This window comes from Thalassophryne amazonica, chromosome 13 (genome assembly GCF_902500255.1).
Source record: "Thalassophryne amazonica chromosome 13, fThaAma1.1, whole genome shotgun sequence".
Taxonomy (NCBI): domain Eukaryota; kingdom Metazoa; phylum Chordata; class Actinopteri; order Batrachoidiformes; family Batrachoididae; genus Thalassophryne; species Thalassophryne amazonica.
In genome coordinates, this window is record NC_047115.1 from 63,906,997 (window position 1) to 63,927,072 (window position 20,076).

A 20,076-nucleotide genomic window follows, 5' to 3' on the forward strand; every position below is an offset into this window, starting at 1 on the left:
TGCAAAGTGACCAAGATAACTGAAACTTTAAATGATCGAACACAGGCTGAAGTTTAAATTTCAAGAACTTTGCTGTACCTTTGTAGGATTTATTACAGTTTTTATGGGTTCTGTTTTTTGTTTTTTTTTTCGGAGACCCTGTACTACCCAACCATGAATGCAGTATGCACTAGGAGTAAGTGAGAGAGTTGTAGAGATACAATTCCGATGTACTACGCCGTTGCCATTTTTCCTGTCCTTCGACCTATAAATTTACAGAAGACGACCCATGCACATGCCCACAACAAAGTTTATATTTGCAATAGCAAGCTTTATTCCTAATATAAATTTGTACAATGCCATGGCCCCCAGACACTGGACTTCAAGGTTCGGACATTCAGTCTTCTGCACAGGTATCAGCATCACTATACACCTCTATCATTCTGCCAAGAGACAATAATAATAACAGTAACAACAGTATTAATAAGACAATAATAATAATAATAATAATAATATAATAATAATAATACAATAGCATGCTTTTGGAGGGCGGTATGCATTTTCGGAGGCCCGGCATCCACACCAGTCACCGAAAATGACAGATATTCGCCCGAGTTAGACGAGGGTGAATATCTGTCATTTTGGGCGACGGCATGGACGGAGGGACTCAGAAAATGCATACCACATGACAACAGCATGTTATTGTATTATTATCACTTACTGAGATACACAACACATAACGTGTACATAAAAAGTTGGCTCACTTTAACTTTTGTTGTGTCGGCTGGTGCGCGCTGCTCTCCAAATTCAGCAGTGCGTCCTCATCAAGCTGGCTGCTTTGCTGCTTTTCATTGTCTTACTATCCATGAGAAAATCATCCGGAAAATCCATATTGGGACCAACACCACACTTCTCGCCTTTTTATCTTTTCCTCTGCCGACAGTTCTTGGGCTGCGCGCTATGATGTCATTTGTTACGCACAGTGGGCGGGTATAGCCAGGTACCGTCACATAAATCTACGCTACCGGCCTAGCAATGCCTCGGTAAAGTGATAATAATAGTAAATACTGTAATATAACTACAAGAGGTATGTGCAGGTACTGTCTATACTTTTGTAATGAAGTCGCAACAGCTGTAGTGTTATTGCAGAGTTTTAGGAATATTCAAAACCAATGGTGAACTCTAAAAAATTGGACATTAACCACAGTGCTGTTACCAGCTGCTACACACTATCAATGTGTACCAACAGTAATGTCACACAAGAAACAAACAAACAAACAAAAAAGTCCAAAACCAACAGCACAAGTATGATGTCACATTTGGAACTGCAAAACAAACTGCTGCCCATTCAGCGCTTACTACCTTCAACAATACTGTAAGAATATTGTTACTACATGCATTACACAAAGATGAACAGCAATCATGTAATTTTTGTCGCCCATGTGAAAGAAGCTCCAGTGAGGTTCCTCCATTGATTTTTTGCAAAATTCTAACATCATAACGTCAGATTTTCCTTCTATTTTTTTTTTAACTGGAAAGAGGCACATATTAGCTTCCTTTAATTTGATTAATACCAAAAGCCGCAAATGCTTTGTTTCCCATCTCAGCTTCTTTCATCTCTTTCCTGCAGCAAATGCATGCTCTTTTCAAAATTTCACCTTGTGACTAACCTCATGCTGTCTCTGTGTCAAATGATAAGTTCTGTAGACTCATGCCCAGTCACTGTAACATGATATACACTGCACATTCAGCAGAGACAACTCCAACACTTTCAAAGAAAACACTATGGGTTCACACCCAGCAGTGTTATTTCAACACCTTGAAAGGTGTTAGCATTGTAACACATATTGGAATAAATGATAACTCTGTGCAGAGTTAAATTTAACAATACAGTACTCTATCAAATGTTAAAAACATTGGCATTTGGTCTCAGGAATTTATGCACATTTTCAACACTAGTGTAAGGTGTTAATGTTATTCTGATAACTGTGGCATAATTTAGAAATTGAAAGTACATTGCTCAAGGACAACCATGCTGATGGTAACAAAATGAGAGAAGCTGTATGTCTTTCTCCAGGTTACACTGGAGTTGCGTCAGGAAGGGCATCCGCCGTAAAACTTGTGCCAAATACCAATGTGGATCTAGCTGTGGCGACCCAGAACAAAACAAAAACGGGAGCAGCCGAATGGAAAACAACAACTATTCTTTCATATTTGTACTTAGGGCCCCTTCACACAAAACACGAGTGAGGCAGAATGGCACACGAAGGAGGAATCGAATGGCACTTGTGGGAAATCAGAGTCGCACTCAAATGCCTCGTACAGCAGTCGCCACATCCAATTTGGCACAGCCCATGCACTCTGTATTCGTGTGCGGCTCACGCCGGGAACCCATTGGAACAGTGGGCAAGATGAGGTTGCAGTACCATCTGATCATGTTCGCAGCATTTGCACGGCATGTCGTATGCAGGTCAGACATCATCGCGTGGTGTTCGTGCACACACACACAAGCGTGCACGAAACCGTCGCCGCGACATCATTCACGCCTGTGCTACCATGTGTACCTCCCAACAGCAGGTGCAGTTTTTCACCGTTCACCAAATAGGTTTTTTTTCACCCTTTTACATCTGCTTCCTGCTTCTTTTGTCCAACTTTGTGCTACGTGTGAAAGGGCCAGTACATTTTTTTTGTTTAGTTGAGGAGGAGTAACGCATTGCAAAAGTAACACAATTACAGTAATGTATTACATTTTGCTGTGATGCAGTAATGTAAGGGATTACTAATAAATAATATTATACTCGTTACATATTTCAGTAATGTGTCTTACAACACAATTTGAACCAGGGGTGAAAGTAAGATTAGATTCTTGCAGGAACTGTGCTACTCAAAGAAAAAAAAAATGAGTAGCACAGAGATTTAAAGATATTGAAGACTGCTCTTTTCTGAATTTGACATTCTTAAATTCTGTGCATGTCCTGAGTGCATGATGTATGATGTTAGGTGCGTAACAGAATTTATGGCAAAACATATAATTTCAGATAAAGCGCAAACATAATTTTTGGGGGAAATAACATCAGAACAACAGCAACAGAACAACTTCAACATCATTAAACAATGCAACAATCTGTTTTTTTTTTTTTTATAACAGAGAAAGGGAAAATGCACTGCCACCTGCTGGTGGCACAGAGTAATGCTAGTGCAGGCTTTTTGATTGCTTCTAGGGTCCTGCTGATGCTTTTTTATTTGAACACACAAAAAGAGAAAACACTATAAGGTACTATGCCTCAGTAATAAGGTATACCACTTTGTACTATGCATAAACAAGGATGATAATCATCCCATATGTTTCTCAAATCCTTGATATTAAATATCTAACTTCTTTTTAACCATCAGCAGACTAAAATCTACTTCAGCACGTCACGGACGGCACATTCTGTTGATGATTTTCATGTATTCATCAAATTTATATTTCAGAGAAATTCATTTGAAAATTGAAAGGGGCTCGCTTTGTTTGCAGGGTGAAAGTTGTTCTTCTGAGGCGTACCACTACGCTTTTTTGTGTTTGTTTGTTTCTTTTGTTTTTTTGCATTAACTTGTTATTGAGTATGTTGTTTTTGCTGTTGTATGTTATCCTCTGTAAGGTTTCTGTGTAACTTTTTGTTTGTCTCAATAAAAAAAGTGTAAAGTCTGGGGTAGAGAGAACTGTTATGTGGCGGAGCTCATCTCGTCGGACACCTGTTATATTTTAAAATGTCTGCTCATTTCGATTTGCTTTCACATATGCTTCTGTAGCAATAAATCTGTAAATAAGGAGAGAAATTTTTAAAAAGGATTAAAAAAAAATCAAAAAAAGATGGTCGACATCTTCCACAGTCTCACTGCTCCCCGCAGTCTGAGTGATCCCATTTACGAGTGCACATGCGTGGGTCAGTATCTAAACATCCAGCCGGTCTGGCAGCTCCCCTTTCTCTCATCAGCTGTTATCAGTGAAGCATACAACCCCTGGCAAAAATTATGGAATCACCAGCCTCGGAGGATGTTCATTCAGTTGTTTAATTTTGTAGAAAAAAGCAGATCACAGACATGACACAAAACTAAAGTCATTTCAAATGGCAACTTTCTGGCTTTAAGAAACACTATAAGAAATCAAGAAAAAAGATTGTGGCAGTCAGTAACGGTTACTTTTTTAGACCAAGCAGAGGAAAAAAATATGGAATCACTCAATTCTGAGGAAAAAAATTATGGAATCACCCTGTAAATTTTCATCCCCCAAATTAACACCTGCATCAAATCAGATCTGCACATTGACATTGACCCTATGTGTCTTTTTGCAAGGAATGTTTTTGCAGTTTTGCTCTATGGCAAGATGCATTATCATCTTGAAAAATGATTTCATCATCCCCAAACATCCTTTCAATTGTCCAAAATATCAACATAAACTTGTGCATTTATTGATGATGTAATGACAGCCATCTCCCCAGTGCCTTTACCTGACATGCAGCCCCATATCATAAATGACTGTGGAAATTTACATGTTCTCTTCAGGCAGTCATCTTTATAAATCTCATTGGAAATGCACCAAACAAAAGTTCCAGCATCATCACCTTGCCCAATGCAGATTCGAGATTCATTACTGAATATGACTTTCATCCAGTCATCCACAGTCCACAATTGCTTTTCCTTAGCCCATTGTAACCTTGTTTTTTTGTTTAGGTGTTAATGATGCCTTTCGTTTAGCTTTTCTGTATGTAAATCCCATTTCCTTTAGGCGGTTTCTTACAGTTCGGTAACAGACGTTGACTCCAGTTTCCTCCCATTCGTTCCTCATTTGTTTTGTTGTACATTTTTCAATTTTTGAGACATATTGCTTTAAGTTTTCTGTCTTGACGCTTTGATGTCTTCCTTGGTCTACCAGTATGTTTGCCTTTAACAACCTTCCCATGTTGTTTGTATTTGGTCCAGAGTTTAGACACAGCTGACTGTGAACAACCAACATCTTTTGCAACATTGCGTGATGATTTACTCTCTTAACAGTTTGATAATCCTCTCCTTTGTTTCAATTGACATCTTTCGTGTTGGAGCCATGATTCATGTCAGTCCACTTGGTGCAACAGCTCTCCAAGGTGTGTTCACTCCTTTTTAGATGCAGACTAACAAGCAGATCTGATATGATGCAGGTGTTAGTTTTGGGGATGAAAATTTACAGGGTGATTCCATAATTGTTTCCTCAGAATTGAGTGATTCCATATTTTTTCCTCTGCTTGGTCTAAAAAGTAACCGTTACTGACTGCCACAATCTTTTTTTTCTTGATTTCTTATAGTGTTTCTTAAAGCCAGAAAGTTGCCATTTGAAATGACTTTAGTTTTGTGTCATGTCTGTGATCTGCTTTTTTTCTACAAAATTAAACAACTGAATGAACATCCTCCGAGGCCGGTGATTCCATAATTTTTGCCAGGGGTTGTACTATCAACGATAGACTTTGTTCAATTAAGTCACTGTATTTTCCATTGATATAAATTTGTTTGGATTCGAGATCTAAGTGTATTAGGACGTTCTGTTTTGCCACTGGTGTTTCAGATGAGGTGAGCGCTGAGATGGTGACACCGGTACAGTGTACTGGTGCGTTCCGGCTGTAGAAGACTGTATACCTCTTCCCTGTACGGTGTACTGCTGCATTCCAGCTTACTTTCACCACTGCTTTTTACCCAAAAATATCCTTGTGTGCAGCTGTGGAGTGAGGCTTTTCCACAGATTTCCTCAAAAGCCGCATTGATTAATCTGCTGTGTGACATGTTGATGAAGAGATTAAAATTCTGATCTAATTCAGTGAGCATGAGGCATTTTTGATGAGTCAGTGAAACTTGATTCATGAAAAAAGTGCATGTCCTCTTGCTTTGTCTGTGAGGTGACCAACCTGAGCACAGCCTGGATTGAGTACAGGAAGGTATATGACTCAATGCCTCAGACATGGATACTGGAGAGCTTGGCACTATGCAAGACTGGCGGTGCACTAATAACCTCCATCAGGATCTCAGTGGGACTTTGGAAGGCATCACTTGAGGCCAACTCCAAGGCAATCACACAAGTCACCTTCAAGTGCGGAATATACCAAGGTGATGCACTGTCCCCGCTGCTGTTCTACATGGGCTTCAACCCCCTCAGCTAACTCATCACAAAAAGTGGTTACAGATATCGATTCAGGAGTGGAGAAACTATCAGCCACCTCCTGTACATGGATGACATCAAGCTGTATTCCAAGAGTGAGTGAGACATTGACTCACTGATACCGGGATCTACAGTGAGGATATTTGGATGTCATTCAGACTGGATAAATGTGGCCGAATGTTGGCAAAGACGGGAAAGGTGATCCGGACTGAGGGGGTGGAGTTACCAGAATAGGGGACATACAGGACATCTACAAGTGCCTAGGAATCCCACAAGCCAATGGGAACCATGATGAAGAAGGTCAGCCACAGCCAAATACATCCAGAAGGTAACACAGGTGCAGAGAAGCTAGCTCAATGGTAGGAATAAGACCCAAGCCATCAATACATATGCCCTACCAGTCATCAGATACCCAGCTGGGATAATAAGTTGGCCACAGGAGGAGATAGATCACACAAACGTCAAGACACGAAAACGCCTCACAATACATGGAGGTTTCCACCCATAAGCAATTCAAGGAGGGTGAGGATTAGTGAGTGTCAGAGCCACAGTCCAGGATGAGATGAGGAGCATCCATGAATACATGATAAAGATGCCCCCCCCCCCAGTTCAGCTGCTACAAGAATGCCTCAGGCAGCTGAAGACAGATGGTGATGAGGAACAGGAGAGGAGAAATCATGGAAGACCAAGCCCCTCCATGGGATGTACCACTGACACACAGAGGAAGTAGCCGACATCAAGAAGACCAACCAGTGGCTGGAAAAGGCTGGCCTAAAGAACTGCACAAAGGCTTTGATCATGGGAGCACAAGAACAAGTCCTAAACACCAGATCCACAGAGGCATGAGTCTACCACAGCCAACAAGACCCAAGTTGCAGTCTGTGCAAATGTACCCCAGAGATGGTCCAGCACATAAATTCCATTTTTTTTATTGTTTTTTGGTGAGGTTTTTTTGTTGTTGTTGTTGTTGCTAATTTGAGAGGACCTGTGACTTATACACCAATTTACCTTATATACTAAAAATATTACACCTTCATTATTAACAATAGTAATAATAATAAGTCATGAGAACCTGCTTTCTCTGAACCAAAGCACTGAACAGATTAAACACAATAATGAAATTAAAAGTGGATTACAACAATCCACAATAATCCAAAATAAAAGAGCTGTTAAAACAAAAAAAAAAAATCTAATTGAACACATTTTTATGGCCGTGTTTTCAAATGCATAGGGTATGTAACTCATCCTTATCTGATGATTACTTCTGTTCAGCCCACATCAATAACATCCAGTATGTTGTCTAATGCATGTTTATTTGTGTTTCGTCTTTTTGAATTTAAGAATCCTTATGTTAAATAACAGCACAGAATGTGGTGTGCACACGTGTGACCCTGAATTCCTGTCCATTCTTAAACTGAGAGTTGAAATAACACTGTGTGACTGAAGACTAACACGATGAGAGCCATAACAGTGATTTGGTGTAAATTAAGTTGAAATTAACACCAGAACCTTAACACATCACACTGAAATGCATCACCACTATAACCTTGTCACTAATATATTTGCTGTGCACCGTGCCCTCAGATCAGGTTACAATAGTTCAGGTGTGCACACAGCTGGACCCTGATATCCATTATTGACCCTTTGATTGTAGGACTGCTGAGTTGAAAAAGATGACAGAGAACTTTTCGTCCTTTGCCATGACTGTCAGCTGCCATATTTTCCACCAATTTTTTTTTTTTTAATCACAACCATGGCTAAACATAGACACACCCATCCTCATGGTGAGCAGCCAATCAAAGTTTATTTATCAGACTGACATGATTTTGGGAATCTTACATGACTTTCTTTTAAAATATGTTTTCTGTTTGTCCATTGTTTTTTCTCTGTCTTTTTTCTGTCCTCTTGTCCTCTCTTCCTCCTCCTCCTCCTCTCCCTCCATTGGATGGCATGTTGTGCTGTGGTGCTTCTAGTGATCTTCAGCCTTCTCTGGACAGGGTTAGGAGTGCTAGCGCCCACTGTCTGACTCCAGACATTCATGCCCCCTCAACAGAGTCTGAAAGGTACCAGCCTCTGTAACCACCCCTCCTCCCAGAGTCCTCCAGTACTCCTCTGTCTTCTGCCTTTTTAGTTCTTTCCCCGCAGAATAATCTGACACTTGTTGTAGATGGAGCTTATCTCCATCTTCACTCCACCCAGATCTCAACTGCACGCCACTGGCTGATGCCCCACCTTCCCACAGTCCTTTCCTCTTGTTTGTGTTTGAAGGTCCACCAATTTATTTATTTTTAAAGAACATACAATATAAAGTACTTCATCCAGTACTTTATTCAGCAAGTACCTTTCTAAACACCTTTGTCAGTCTCAGGATGTAATGCAACACAAGTGTTATTGCTAGTTTCCAAGCGGCACAGTTGTAATTTTCATGCCCGGCTCTCGCGTTCTTTAAATAACAGCTCTACTTGCACTTACGTGTGTGCTCATGAGTGTGTTGGTCTTAAAAATCAGTTGTGGAACAAGTGCAGTGTTGGAACATTGGTGTCGTGAGACAGCAGACAGCGACTGTGTCATAGACCAGTGGTTACCATTCCTGGTCCTCAGGGACCCCTGTTGCTACCTGCTCTAACCGGGTAGTCAGGTGTCTGTTCACGCTTGATTGGCACAGTACACTTGAATGAGTTAATCAGCTTTTGGCAGAGAAGGGAGAGATGAAAAATGTGCAGGTTAGGGCTGTCTGAGGATTGGAATTAAAAACCACTAGCACAGACCAAAAAAACTTGGTGTAAAGATGAGCACAGTTTTCCTGTTGTTTATACAATATAGTTTTCAGATATGCCAAGACTTGGGTCAGATCGGGCAGCATGGTGGCTTAGTGGTTAGCACTGTTACCTCACAGCAAGAAGGTAATGGGTTTGATTCCCACCTGTGGCCTTTCTCTGTAGAGTTTGCATGTTCTCCCTGTGTTTGTGTGGGTTTCCTCTGGTTTCCTCTGGTTTCCTTCCACATTTAAAGACATGCAGCTTAGGTGAATTGGAAACTTTATAATTGTCCAGGTCTCCCTTGCAAAAGAGATCTCGATCTCAGTGGGATTAACCTGGTTAAATAAAGGACAAATAAATTATTCCCTTTGATCACTTTGAGTGTAGAGAGTCATTCTCACATTACGTTGAATTCCAATCGGTTACTGAGTACAAATTACATGGATATTTTTGTAAATAATATTGTAATCCAACAAAAGTAACATATCTGAATACTTTTTGATTACTACGAAATAATTACTGAGAATGATACACATCATTAAAAAATACCCACAAATATTTTTGTCTCTTTATCTCCAAACATGACGCCCGGCATTTACACCAATAAGTTCAATCTTTGTCTCATCAGACCAAAGAATTTTGTTTCTCATGTTCTGAGAATCCTTCAGGTGCCTTTTGTGCCATGTGCCTTGGTAAACAGCACATGGCAGCCCACCTGGAGTTTGTCCAGGTGGGCTGCCATGTGCCTTTTACCAAGGAGTGGCCTCGGTCTGGTAACTCTACTACACAGGCCTGATTGATGGATTGCTGCAAAAATGGCTGTCCTTCTGGAAGGTTACCCTCTCTCCACAAAGGAATGCTGGAGCTCTGATAGAGTGACTATCAGGTTCTTGGTCACCTTCTTGACTAAGGCCCCTGTACCCCAATTGCTCAGTTTAGAGAGACAACAAGTCTAGGAAGAGACCTGGTGAATATGAACTTCTATCATTTATGGATGATGGAGGCCACTGTGCTCATTGGGACCTTCAAAGCAGCAGAAATATTTCTGTACCCTTCCCCAGATTTGTGCCTTGAGACAATAATGTCTCAGAGGTCTACAGTCAATTACTTTGACTTCATGCTTGGTTTGTGCTCTGACATGCACTGTCAACTATGGGACCTTATATGTAGACAGGTGTGTGCTTTTCCAAATCATGTCCAGTCAACTGAATTTACCCCAGGTGGACTCCAGTTAAGCTGTAGAAATATCTCAAGGATGATCAGTGGAAACAGGATGCACCTGAGCTCAATTTTGAGCTTCATGGCAAAGGCTGTGAATACTTATGTACCAGGCTTGTGCAAAAAAACAAATTTGGAATTTCAGTTCAATTCATTTGAAGAATTGGTATTTGAATTGAATTGGCTCCACCCTACAGGATGCCGAATTGGAATTTGAATTGGAATTACAGGAAGTGGAATTAAATTCATTGCAATTCAGAGAAATTCCTTATAGCCAAGTAACAGGGAGAATTTGTGACATATAACATTTTTTTTGGATTAAATACTAAAAATACTTTACAAACACTAAAATTAAACACAAATTCTCTCCATTTTGAAGAATGTGTAATATTATTTTTACTTGAAAATTAACAAATGACATAAAATAGTGGTAAATGCAATAATCATTTGTTACAGTTCTTAATTTATAGGGTAACATTGTTGCATCTAATTGCCATAGGTTTTTCAAAGGTTTTATCATTGAGACAGCATCTTTCTGGCCGGAATATCTTTTCTGTAAGACTAAAGATCCTCTCAACAGGTGCAGAGGATGCATGTATGTCCAGATATTTGCATGCAAGTGCAGCTAGGTTTGGAAAACTGCTTTGCTTTTCTTTCCAAAACACCAGAGGATCAAGCATCCTCTGTCAGGCATGGTTTAATCAGGTAGACAGGGGGTTCATGCAAAGCTGTGTCAACGGGCAAAGTAGCTGATTGGCTTTCCATGTAGGAAAAGAGTCTGGGGCATTTCTTTGTCTGGGTACTGATGTCAGAGGTGGCCTCGTCTTTTAGGGAGGTGGATTTGATTTTTGCAGATAGGACATTTTTAATTGGGATGTACTCTTCACCATTACACCAGTCCAGTTTGAATCTGGGATCACGTAGTGCAGCCAACTGGAGGCACACCATGTCCTCTGATTTTTGAAGATGTTTATCAAGTGAAGCTTGTAAAGTGGACACAAACCTTTCCTTCCCAGTCATCCTCATGTCTTTAATTGTATGTCGTAAGCCTGTATGTCATAATATGAGGGATCAAAAAGCTTGATGTTACTGATTTATCTGCCTGACAGCGGTCTGTAGCTTCCTTAAAAAGTTCTAACACCTCAAAAAGCTCCTGGATGATTTTGAATTCATATGCAGACAGCCGGATAGGACAGTTGAGCTCAGCAAAGACATTGCTGGGAACTGAAAGGACTGACCTCAACATCTTTAGCTGGCTATTCCATTGGGTGACATTAACAGGCTAAACTTTATGCATTCCCTCCAGGACATTAGTGGCATGCATGGATTTATCGCAAAATCATACAAGTTTCTGAACTTTAGCTAAGGGGTTTTTTATCGAGCCGGCATCCTCTACACCATCACGGACCACTAGTTATAGACTATGGGCAAAGCAGGATGTATGCAATTTCCTCCTCTGCATTGACCACTTCTAGATCATCTGTGTTATCCTCCTCCTCTTCACTCTTGATATGATTTGGTGGACACAGTGTGAATGCTTTTATCATATCTGAAGCATTATCAATTACAGTGAAAGAAACCTCATTCTGAATTTTGAAATTTTCAAGAACATACTCATAAACTTGGCAAATATTCTCAGCTGTGTACCTGCTTTTAAAATGCTGACAGCTCAGTAAAATGCTCTGCAAATCAAAATCAACAAAAAATGGCCCATCCTCCTATAGAATGCTCTCATTGATAAATTTGACCATAGGTCTATTTCAGGCAAAAGTGGTGAGTCTTTCCCATCAGAGTAGCCAGATGTGCTTTTCACAGTCTGAGTGTTTTGGGATAAGGTTCTGGCTGAGAGATGTTCAGGATGGCATTGTGTCGAATGGTTGGGCCAGTTGAAGCATATTCATAAAATCCTTATTTTCAACAGTAGAGACGGGGAGCAGACCATTTGCAGTGTATAGATGTGCTGACCCTGGATGCACGCATTTGCACACATAATGCTGTGAAGATCCCACCTGCTGTGTTCCCAGCTGGACCCCTGCTTTGTTCCGCTGACTGCCATGCGCTGACTGCTGGACGCTGCATATATAAAATAATTATTTCGTATTTGGCACCATCTTAAAAGGTAATTATTTGTCGTGTTTATATTGTCATGGCTTGGTAAAACAGTTGTATGCTCTTTCCTTCTTGTGCACAGCTGTAAAAGTATATTTATGAGAGATTTAACATCTCGTTATAATCGTTCAGACCAGATACACTGACACAACCACTCACTCTGTTCACTTCTTCTTTACTCCACTTGAAGAGCTGCATGTAGCGTTGGTAAGCTAATCGCACCACGTTGCACGACTTTTATGCATGAAAGAGTTTTTAAACATTTCAAAATTCTCTTTGTGCAATTGCACGCACCGACTACCCTCTCGCGTTCAGTCTGCACCTGTTAAAGACGAGTTTACTCTCCTACATGACACAGGACATGCAAGTGCATGCATCAAAGTCGTGCAAGTGTCAGTGAGCCTTAAATCACAATGCTATCAGTGAGAACATCTTGATGTGTCTTGGTTGTTGACCACTTTTTTATTATTATTATTTAACCAGATTCATCCCATTTAGATCGAGATCTCTGTTACAATGGAGACCTGGACAATTTTTAAAGTTTCCAATCCACCTAACCTGCATATCTTTGGATGTGGGACGAAGCCAGAGCACGTAGAGGGAACCCATGCAAACACGGGAAGAACATGCAAACTCCACACAGAAAGGCCACAGGTGGGAATCAATCCCGTGACCTTCTTACTGTGAGGCAACAGTGCTAAGCGCTAAGACACCCTGCTGCCATTTAGAGCTTGAAGTTGTTGCTGAAGGATGACCATCATCTGCACCTTGGCTTGGTGGGGTTGTGTGACTGCTGGTTGAAGACTCAATCAAGTTTTCAGGATCTTTCCTAAAATGGTCTCAAGAGAGTATAGTGTATAGAGTATAGTGTAATGTTTTCTACAAATGATTTGGTTTCTAGATAAATATGGCCTACAACACTTGAGTCATAATTAAAAGCCATTTACAAGTGTATACCTACAGTGTGCATTTAATATTTACTGTAGGATGCAATGCTTTACTTTAGAATTACTTAAATTGCATTTGGTTGCAACACAATTCAGTAACACCTTACTGTTCTAAATTCATTAATTATGTTACTCTCCTTTGCACTTTCTATGAAGACTACTTGATGACTACTGGATTCTGTGCATTAGTCTTCCCAGTTGTTTAATCATACCTGATGTGACCTGATGGTAATTTGAATGTGGGATGCTTTTGAGTAATAAACATAATAAATTCAATTAAATTTTATGTATATATCATTTTTAACAGAGACTGTCACAAAGATGTTTTACTCAATAAAAAGTCAAATTCAAACACAATGCTGTGCTCAGACTCCTGTCTACAAGAGTGCTTTGCATTTAAGAGATCTCCCAAGGTTGAGTAAGAAGGTTCAGACTTAAGAAGCTCATGTGGGTTTAAGTAGCGATTATCTAGAGAGAGAGAAAGTTCTAATACATAAGGAAGTAAGTTACAGTACATGTTTCAAGAAGTGAGTCATTTTTAACACATTAGATTTTGAATTATGATCCCAACGCTGACACCAATGTCAATGCCACGGCCATGGCTGTCAAAATAAAAGTCAAATAACCAATCTCTTAACTTACTTGTAGATCCCATTTGAAATTTGAAGTTGCCTTGATGGAGCCACAGATTGGAGTACTGCAGTACTTGCAGATGGCTCTGTGGTTTCCTGGTGACCTTGTGGGAATTAGCTCACCAAAATGATCTAGTACAGATGGCCTTTTAGGTCTGTTATCCTTTTTCATGCTGCCATTATCACTAACTTTGGAACTTTTGTTCTGGTACACAAATTTTGCAGAGTAAAATATACTCTGCCATGATAACATTTGGTCTCAGTCCAAGTAGAGTTAAATGCACTCTATTATGGAGCTAAATCAGCTCTACCGTCTTGTCAAATCACATTTTTCAACTTCAAGAAGAGTCATTCACAGCATGATAGAGCTGATTTTACCCGGTGATAAAAATAATTTAGCACTCCGAGAGAGTGTATTTAACTCTATTTGGACTGAGACCAAATGTTATCCTGGCATAGTATGTTTTACTCTGCAAAATTTACTGTGTAACTTGCTCTGACTATCAAACTTGTCAACAGAGTCTGTAAAACAAATGTCCATAAATGGCTTGGGAACCATTTTAATACTTGGATAAAGCAAAGCATTCTGTTTAAATGAAATATATTTCCACTGTTTTACATCATTTGAAAGTTATAATATATCAAATTAAATTATCTGTTTTATAGATGGATGATTTCATTCATAATTGTTGATACATTTGCTGTAATTAAAATATAATGTGTATACATGAAGTTCATAGTGATAACATTTGTATGAAATATGTAAAACAGCCATGTATGGAATATACTGTGAAGTGTGATTCTGGGATACACCAAAATTTTCAATTGGAATTTCATGGGATATCATGTGTCAGGATACATGGTCACGTGGCACAGAGGTGGGTGGACACAAATGCAAACTCTCAGATGATATGTAACATGTAATAATAAGCTTTATCTCAAAAACAGTCCAGGGTCTGGTACACAGAAAGGCAGGCAGCATAGCAAAGGTACAGATGAGGGCAAGGCAAAAATACGTGGTCAGGAACAGGCTGAGGTCAAAGGCATGGAGAGACACATTTCAGAGACTGAGGCAGAAGGCAAACAGAACGAGGTCAAAAACACTATGAGGCAAACAAGACAAGATCAGGGCTGGAATGAAGGTACAAAGATCAATGAGCTGGCACCGCAGTGAGGGAAGTGAGAGCTTAAACAACAGGTGATGTAACAAGGTGGGTTCTGGAAGGAGGTGTGGTCTGGTGAAGCAAACAGACGGGATGAGAAGCAAGAGAGAGTGAGTGAATGAAAACAAAGCAGATCAAAAGCAAGGGAAGGCAGTGAATGAAAACCAATGGTGAAAGTATTATGTGGCCATAGACCAACAAAAGGAAACATGAGCAAAATAAAAGGCAAACTAGGAAACAGAGTGACAGATGTAATAAGAATAATAAAAGACTATAAACAAGACTAGAACCAAAATCTGAATATGACAGAAGTATAAATCTAATAAACATCACGGAAAATAAGAAACCAAACTATGGAATGACCAGAAAATAAAGAAAGAACAGAAACAAAACCAGAACCTATAGCAATGCCAATAATTGAATGACTTGAACAAATTATCACAGGAAACAATACCAAAAACAAACAAAAAAACAAGATAATAAAACGCCAAAGATACATAATAAACAGAACCTGTTGTGTGTTGGGGGGGTTTGGCTGGGCATTTTGGTGTTCTTTTCTTTTCTTTGCTCTCCAGGTGGTATGCAACTGATTTATTGTCTGTGGAGAAGGTGCTGGCAGAAGAGTCCTTCACCCTCATCAACGTGATGTGCAGCACCTGTGGATGGTGCTCACGTGCAACCTTAAAGACTTTCAGCTGAAGCAGATAATGAGATGGCGTTCTGCATTTAAGTCATGTGTGATTCGAGCAGAATTGCCGAGAACTCGACCTTGTGATGTTCGTTTGTGAGACGCTGAGGACCGCGCCTGGGTTTGACACATCGTGCCTGTGAAGGAGGACGGGTGAGGGACACATGCTGTCAGCACACATCAGAGGTGATTGATTGTCTGAATAATTGTTAACAGTAACTTGGTATTTTGTTACACAGTATATTTGAACATTGATGAGAATTATGCAGCTCGCTTCTCACTGCCGTGGCGTGCGGACTGATGATCCTCCACCTGTTGTGAGAGGCTGCTCATTTACATAAAGCTTAAATTCAGACCTGAATGTGTTGCTGATAGTGTGTGCCTTTGAAGGATATTAGTTGTAGCTGCTGATTTACTTCACCTTTTCTATCCTTCGCAGAGTCGGTTTGTCGTGTCCACCTGGGGGGTGTTTGGCGGTGAACGTGGGTCCAGAAGCGCCGGACTTCGATCCTTTTGGGCGCTGGAGAGCGTGCCGTCCTTCACTCCGCCAGACTGACGCAGTTTACGTTTGCACACTTTGTATTGCAAAGAAGGGGGAAAAATAAAATTGTTTTGTTATTGGAACCGCTTTCTGGTTGTTTTAGCGCTGGGTTCCGTCAGACGCAGGTCCGCTCCTCAACCCGCGTCGACACATAACAGTAGTTCCCGGCCATTCCAAAATGGACCCAGCGGCAGAAGCGGTTCCATTTGCCGAAAGAGTTCAAGAACACTTGGAGAAAATTACAGCATCTCGCAAACCAAATTAAACAAACAGACGCCCGTGTTACAGAGCTTGCAGCGCAAGCCGTTTCGCTTCCTGCTGCTCCAGCTGCGGCACCATCGATACCTGTGCAGATAACTCCGTCACCCAGAGATTCAGCGTCCGAACCGATTATTTGTCATCCGGAGCCTTATGCGGGAGACGTTGAAGCCTGTGCTTCGTTTTTGATGCAATGTTCTCTGGTTTTTGCTCAGCGACCGGCTTTCTTCTCTTCTGATGGTAGCCGTGTCTCATATGTGACAAATTTGCTCCGAGGTGACGCCTTAGCTTGGGTCACTGCGTTATGGAGTAATAACTCGCCATTGTTAGGATCCTTTAAGGATTTCTCCCGGGAGTTCCGACTGGTTTTTGATCATCCGGTGAAAACGAATACCGTTGCCCAACGGTTGCTGAATCTCAGGCAGGGGAGGCGGAGTGCGGCGGAGTAATCTGTGGATTTCCGGATTTTTTCTGCTCAGTCCGGTTGGAATGCCGCAGCTTTACGAGGAGTGTTTGTGGATGGTTTAAATGATTCATTAAAAGACGAGCTAGCAGTCCGTGACGAACCAAACGATTTAGATGAGCTAATATCTTTGGTGATTTGTCTAGATGATCGGATAAAGGAGTGTGGACGAGAGAGAGGGCGGCCATCAGAATGGGTTTTTTCGTCTCAGGGCTTTCCCTGACACAGATCTGGGCTGCCTCTTCTTCGCCCCACTGAGACTCCTCCGACGGGACCTCTGGCTCCTCTTGTGGATGAGCCCATGCAGCTCGGACGAGCTGAAGCCGCCATATTGCCCCGTCATAGAAGCGTCAAGAAAAATAGTGGTGACGTATCTCCAGGTGTTCTGGGACAGGCAAAATAATACACACAATAAAAAAAAAAAAAAAAATGTTTGGGCTAATGTTTTTTTTTCTGAAAGGGGTTATAAATTGTTTGGGGAGTCAGAGGCGTTTCTGGTGGAGTGAACGACAGGCGGTTCGAAGCCTGTTTGGACTCAGTTGATCGTTGGTTTTTATTATTTGTATTTAGGTATTTTCTGTTTGGGTTTGGGGTCGTTTTGTTTTGTTGTTTTTTATTTCCCTACTTCCCTAACCCCAACCTCACTCGCCCCAAGACCGTTCGTCTTGTGGGTTGTGGGGTGGTGCAGGTTGGTCACGCTGAGCGTTCTCAGAAGACCTCTGCACCTAGGGGGGGGTTGTTAGGAGCGTTTTTTCTGGTTTGGTTAGGGCCCGGTTCCACTCCAGCCTCGGTGGGCCTTTGTACCGTTCGTCATTGGTGTTGCCGGGGTGTGGTGCAGCGGGAACATACCTCAGTCGGAGGGGTGGGCCGATCTGTTGCCGTTCGCCTTTTCGGTCGTTCCACCCCTCCCGATAGGCTGGCGTATGGTCGGGTTGAGGCACCGGACGTATTTCCGGTTTTCTGCTGTGCCTAGGGGTTGGGGCCGGGTTAGTTTTTCCTGTTCCCTTCCCCGGCTTGATGTTTTGTGCCGTTCGCCAAAATTGAGCCGCCGAAAGGCTCTGGGAGGGATCTGGGGTCTTTCGGGGTGCTGGGGAAGGTAACAGGGTTTATCGGTTGATTTTATTTGCCCCCGGGGTTGTTTAATGTAGTCCTCCGGGGGTTGGAATTTTGTGTTTTTTTTTGTTTCCTTCCAGGTTCCACCTCCAGGGTTGATGGGACGGTCCTCTGGGGGGGAATTGGCTTGTGGGGCCGACTAGCCAAGTGTGGCCGGGTCTGGGGTTCCTGGGTTGTGGGGAGGGTGCCTCCTGGGGTTTGATGGTACGGTCCTCTGGGGGGCGCCGTTGCTCCATGTGTACCTGGGGACCTCTATGGGATTCCGGCTTTGGCTATTCCTCCTGGAACTGGCGGTAAAGGCCTTCTGGGGGGTGTTGGGCTCTGCAAGTCGTTCTGGGGGGGTTGTTTGTTATTTTTCTTTATGCAGTTATGTTTGTATTGTGTTTGTGGGGCTGTGTTGGGTTTTTGCATTTGGGAGTTTTTTCTTTTCTTCCAGGGGTTGGATGGGACAGTCCCCTGGGGAGGTTTTGGGTGGGTTTTGTGTTTTTCTTGTATGTTAGGTTGTACTTGGGACTCTTTTGGGGTTTTTGTTGATGCCAGCCGGCCTTCCAGCTGCGATGCCCTGTCCTGCTGTCTGCGGTGGACCTTGGGAGCGTTACGCTGTCTGCTTCCTGACGAGGACCCCGGAGGGAGGTACTGTTCTCGGACCTGGTCTGTTCGGTCGCCGGGAGGCTTCCCGTTAAAGGGGGGGTATTGTTGTGTGTTGGGGGGGTTTGGCTGGGCATTTTGGTGTTCTTTTCTTTTCTTTGCTCTCCAGGTGGTATGCAAACTGATTTATTGTCTGTGGAGAAGGTGCTGGCAGAAGAGTCCTTCACCCTCATCAACGTGATGTGCAGCACCTGTGGATGGTGCTCACGTGCAACCTTAAAGACTTTCAGCTGAAGCAGATAATGAGATGGCGTTCTGCATTTAAGTCATGTGTGATTCGAGCAGAATTGCCGGGAACTCGACCTTGTGATGTTCGTTTGTGAGACGCTGAGGACCGCGCCTGGGTTTGACACATCATGCCTGTGAAGGAGGACGGGTGAGGGACACATGCTGTCAGCACACATCAGAGGTGATTGATTGTCTGAATAATTGTTAACAGTAACTTGGTATTTTGTTACGCAGTATATTTGAACATTGATGAGAATTGTGCAGCTCGCTTCTCACTGCCGTGGCGTGCGGACTGATGATCCTCCACCTGTTGTGAGAGGCTGCTCATTTACATAAAGCTTAAATTCAGACCTGAATGTGTTGCTGATAGTGTGTGCCTTTGAAGGATATTAGTTGTAGCTGCTGATTTACCTCACCTTTTCTATCCTTCGCAGAGTCGGTTTGTCGTGTCCACCTGGGGGGTGTTTGGCGGTGAACGTGGGTCCAGAAGCGCCGGGCTTCGATCCTTTTGGGCGCTGGAGAGCGTGCCGTCCTTCACTCCGCCAGACTGACGCAGTTTACGTTTGCACACTTTGTATTGCACAGAAGGGGGAAAAATAAAATTGTTTTGTTATTGGAACCACTTTCTGGTTGTTTTAGCGCTGGGTTCCGTCAGACGCAGGTCTGCTCCTCAACCCGCGTCGACACATAACAGAACCAGAGAAAACATTATACAAAATGATCATAAAAGGGAAACCAAGAAGATCAAATAAGGGGAGGCAGACGACAATATGGTACAAATCCATAACTTCGCCCCGAGCCAGGACCCACCCTGACATCATGGACTTTCAATTCCACTTCCTTCAACTTGAATTTCAATTCTACTTCCTTCTATTTGAATTTGAATAGCAATTCTGCTTCCTGTTTGCAACCTCAATTCAAATTGAATTTGTGAGACATTCCCAATTCATTTTGGAATTTTGCGCAAGCCTGTTATGTACGTGAGATTTCTTTTAGTGTTATTTATTTATTTATTTATAATAAATTTGCAAAAATATCAAAATGATTTTTCACATTGTCCTTATGGAGTATTGTGTATAGAATTTTGAGGGAAAAATTAATTTCATCCATTTTGGAATAAGGCTGTACCATAAAAAATGTGGGAAAAGTGAAGTGCTGTGAATA

At 41.9% G+C, this 20,076-nt stretch overlaps 1 protein-coding gene across 14 annotated transcripts in view; it reads left to right on the plus strand.

Moving 5' to 3' along the window:
* The window catches only part of LOC117523394 (regulating synaptic membrane exocytosis protein 1-like), a 343,959-nt gene that overhangs the window by 280,659 nt on the left and 43,224 nt on the right, over window positions 1-20,076 (plus strand). For 10 of the 14 annotated variants that reach the window (XM_034184908.1, XM_034184901.1, XM_034184906.1 and 7 more), the window contains one exon: window positions 8,119-8,208. The exons of the other annotated variants lie outside the window; for them this stretch is intronic. In XM_034184908.1, coding sequence (XP_034040799.1) covers window positions 8,119-8,208 — 90 coding nt within the window. The remainder of the gene's footprint in view (window positions 1-8,118; window positions 8,209-20,076) is intronic. 14 annotated transcript variants of the gene reach the window in all.